Source organism: Meleagris gallopavo, chromosome Z, assembly GCF_000146605.3.
Source record: "Meleagris gallopavo isolate NT-WF06-2002-E0010 breed Aviagen turkey brand Nicholas breeding stock chromosome Z, Turkey_5.1, whole genome shotgun sequence".
Lineage (NCBI taxonomy): Eukaryota > Metazoa > Chordata > Aves > Galliformes > Phasianidae > Meleagris > Meleagris gallopavo.
Genome location: NC_015041.2, coordinates 25,772,384 through 25,776,622, shown reverse-complemented (window position 1 = coordinate 25,776,622; position 4,239 = coordinate 25,772,384). Strand labels below are relative to the sequence as shown.

The 4,239-nt window shown below is 39.7% G+C and overlaps 1 protein-coding gene across 1 annotated transcript in view; it reads right to left on the bottom strand.

Annotated features, from left to right (window-relative positions):
* Positions 1-4,239, bottom strand: part of JAK2 (Janus kinase 2) — a 52,440-nt gene that overhangs the window by 7,547 nt on the left and 40,654 nt on the right. Inside the window, 1 exon segment of the mRNA XM_019610461.2 lies at positions 1,847-1,960. Within this exon segment, the coding sequence (XP_019466006.1) occupies positions 1,847-1,960 (114 nt within the window).

Sequence of the window (4,239 nt, the reverse complement as noted above, 5' to 3'; positions counted from 1 at the left end):
GTCCAAAGAAAGGCAACAAGGCTAGTGAAGGGCTTGGAAAATCAGCCCTATGAGGAGAGGCTGAGGGAGCTGAGGCTGTTTAGTCTGCCTCAGGGAAGGGGCAGCTGAGGGGAGACCTTATTACTCTCTTCCAGTACCCGAAAGGTGCTTACAGTGAGAGCGGGGTAGGTCTCTTCTCACTGGTGATGGGTGACAAGATGAGGGGAAATGCCCTCAAGTTGCGCCAAGGTAAGTTTAGGTTGGACGTTAGGAAACACTTCTTTACAGACAGGGTGGGTAAACACTGGAATAGGCTCCTCAGGGAGGTGGTTGAGTCACTGTCCCAGGATGTGTTTAAGAGCTGTTTGAATGTGGTGCTCAGAGATATGATTAAGCAGAGGGTTGTTAGTGTTAGGGTACTGCTGCAGTTGGACATGATGATCCTTGAGGTCCCTTCCAACCTGAGTAATTCTATGATTCTATGATTCTATTTGAAAAGCTTGAGACAAATGTAGCTTTTAATTCTCCACTTTTCAGCAAATCTGAAATTCTCACATTGATCTGAGTCTAAAGCAGTCTGTAAGTTACAAACACCTAGAAGGTTTCAAGATCTGTGGCCTTTTAGGATCAAAATAGGATGATCGTAATATCTACCAGAAGAGAGGTATTGGCATCTTGCTTTGTTAGCTGAAGAAATGTCAGACAACAGCACTTAGAGTTTCAATAAAACAGATGTAGTACTACCATATTTATAGGACATCCAGAGTATCTACGAAAACCTCAAACCTTCGTGATTCAACAACTATTGTACTCATATGCACATGTCCAGTGGTTTCTCTGCCGCATCTGTGTCATTCGTTTTCTTCTCTGCTAGATCTCTCGACCTTGGTTTCTCCTATCTGCAGTTTTGTAGGAACTATATCAGCAACTATTGCCAAGTGTGTCCAATCATAAAGAGATACAAGAATCTATCCAGACTAGAAGTTATAGGAAAAAAAAAAATAGGGTATCTATTTTAGTTACATTCCTTCCTTACTGACTTACCCAGCCCTATCAATTTGACTCAAGCTGAAGAGCACCCTTTGCAAAAGAGCAGTGAAGTAAAGGGCTTAGAAATAGTAAGGAAATATCTTTAAAACACCTGAAGTATTAGCAAATTAAAAAACTTGGATTAACATACTCTCAAGATTGTTTTAGAGGCATATACATATACCAGATCTACAAAAAGCATGAATACAAATCCAAAGGCCATGAACAGATAAAATCCAATTCACATACTTCACTGCATGCATAGTCTGCACGTAGCACCTGTCCAAGAATGCTTGATGATTAATAATACACATGACAAACATATGTAAGTATTTCTATGCTTGAAGAAGGAAGAGCAAGAGAGAAATAATAAAGATAAAGGGTTTTTTAAGTCTCAGAATTAAATATGATTAATTGAACACTATGTAGATACTAAAGTTTCTCTCGTAAACATTAAACACATCAGAAAATTTACAGTACAGTTTTGAGCAAGAAAGTTTATATGAGTCTTTCATGAACAAATTCCATATACTAAACTTCACTTACATTTTTTAAATAGAAGCCTGAGCACTCCAGTGTAATAGTCATAATAATCCTATTTCACATATTCAGAAAGACTACATTATAGGCTCCTGAGTGAGTATAATCTAAAGTATCATAAAAACAAATGTGATTATACCTATCATGTAACTGATAAAATAACAGCACAACAATTTAGGCTGCATACATTCTTCCATAATCCACACAGAAGGAAACATGAGGTTTGCATTTACTATATACTCACCCTGACTGTTCACCTTTAAGACTACAGTAATATATTACTATAATAATACTTCACCTCATCAGGGCATCCATCTGGTCTTGGAAGTCGTCCATTGTTCTTCAAAAGCTCTATCAAATGAAATACAATCATCTGCCCTTGTTTATCATTGCCAATCATGCGCATGAATTCCTGAAACAGAAGGCCAAGTATCATAAATAAGATGTGAAAGGGAAAAAAATATGCTGCAAAATCATTACCCTGGGAAAACTCTTTATAAGACAAACCTCGAAAATTCTATGAATAGTATATTAAATAGCAAAGATAAAATTATAAATGACAATTTCTGATAATATATCAACAATCACCATTCATTTGGGAGGAGCGGGGCGGGGGAGGTGGGAGGGAGAAACTAGGATTATAGATATATGATTTAAAGTTATAAATTAAAATCTTGTTTTATGTTATGAACTATAATCTGATGATTATCCACTTTTAGAAGATCAAATCTTACTGCTAATTCTAAAGAGATCCGTGAAATGTTTAAATTTGGATGCTTTGAAAAACCCCTGTCAAGTAAAAAGCAAACAATAACATTATAAAATGTTATATATATACATAAATGTTGTTACATATAATAACATTATGAAATGCATAAAAAAGATTAACTGGATTAGTCAGTAATTAAAGGCTAGAAATTAATTAAACTCAGGTAAAAATAAACAAATAAGTCTTGCTAGCCAAAAGTCAACATAACCCTGAAAGTAGACCAAAAAAAAATTATCTCAGATTGCCAGAGATCTAAAGTAAACAAGAAAATACTATTAATGGAAAATAATTTTTAAGCATAACGTAAAGGGATTGTTTTTTCTTCCAGCGCTACATAAGTGTCCTTAATGGTGATAATACAAAGATGTGAAATAACTGCTGGTAGAATGTGCGAATGCCAAAGTCAGTGATACAAGTAACAGTTACAATGATGATGACATGCTGCTTTGTCAAATTGATAAAAATAAATTTTTCTTAATACATACTAAGAGAGCTACCTGGCTCTGATCATAAAATCACGAACACACAAAATGTTTATTTACTCAAAGCATATTCCATGACTTACTACATTACTTTCCACTTCATAGTCCTTTTGAAAAACTCCACGTGTGCATTGTTTGGTATCAGACAAGGAAAGCTGTCCCTGCTTTGAGAATTTTTTCTCCACTGCATGCGTCTGTACAGATTAGGGTTTGAGCTGCTGGAAAGGAGCTCTGCAAAGAAGGACCTGGGTGTTCTGGTGGATGGCAGGTTGCCCATAAGTCAAGAGAGTGCCCTTGCAGCCAAGAAGGCCAATGGTATCCTGGCATGCAATAAAGAGTACGGTCAGCAGGTCAAGGAGGGTAAACCCCCTACTTCTAGTCTGCCCAGATGAGGATACACCTGAAGTACTGGGCTCCTCAGTTCAAGAGGGACGGGGAACTTTTAGACAGAGTCCAGTGGAGAGCCACAAAAATTATTAGGGGCTGGGAGCATCTCTCTTACGAGGAAAGGCTGAGAGACCTGGGACTGTTAGGCTGAAGAATAGAAGACTGAAGGGGAATCTTGTCAGTACTTGTAAATATTTAATAGGAGGGAGGTAAGTGGATGGGGCCAGGCTCTTTTCAGTGGTGACCAGTGACAGGACAAGGAACACAAACTATAACCCAGGAAGTTCTACCTGAACATGAGAAACAACTACTGAGAGAGTGACAGAACAGGCTGCCTGGAGAGGTTGTGGAGTCTCCTTCTCCAGAAGAAGTGAAAGCCAACCAGAATTCCTGTGTAATCTACTCTGGTGAATATGCTTAAGCAAGGGGTAGCAACTAGGTGATCACTAGATCATTCCTATGATTCTGTGGTTCTGTGATTCACCAGACCAGGGTGAAAGGGACCTCAAGGATCATGAATCTTCAATACCCCTGCCACATGCAGGGCCACCAACCTCCACATTTAATACTAGACCAGGCTGCCCAGGGCCCCATCCAACCTGGCGTTGAACACCTCAAGGGACAGGGCATTCTCAACTTCTCTGGGCAGCCTGTTCCAGCACCTCACCACTCACTCTGTAAAGAATTTCCCCCTGACATCCAATCTAAATCTCCCCTCCCTCAACTTAAACCCATTTCCCCTTGTCCTGAAGTTATCTACCCTTTCAAAGAGTTGATTTCCCTCCTGTTTTTAGGCTCCATTTAGGTACTGAAAGGCTGCAATGAGGTCACCTTGCAGCCTTCTTTTCTCCAGGCTGAACAAGGCCAGCTTCCTCAGCCAGTCTTCATAGAGGAGGTGTTCCAGTCCCCTGATCATCTTTGTGGCTCTCCTCTGGATCCTCTCCAACAATTCCTAGTCTTCCTTGTACTGGGGGCACCAGACCTGGACACAGTACACCAGATGGAGCCTCACAAGAGCAGAATAGAGGGGGACAATCACCTCCCTGTCCCTGC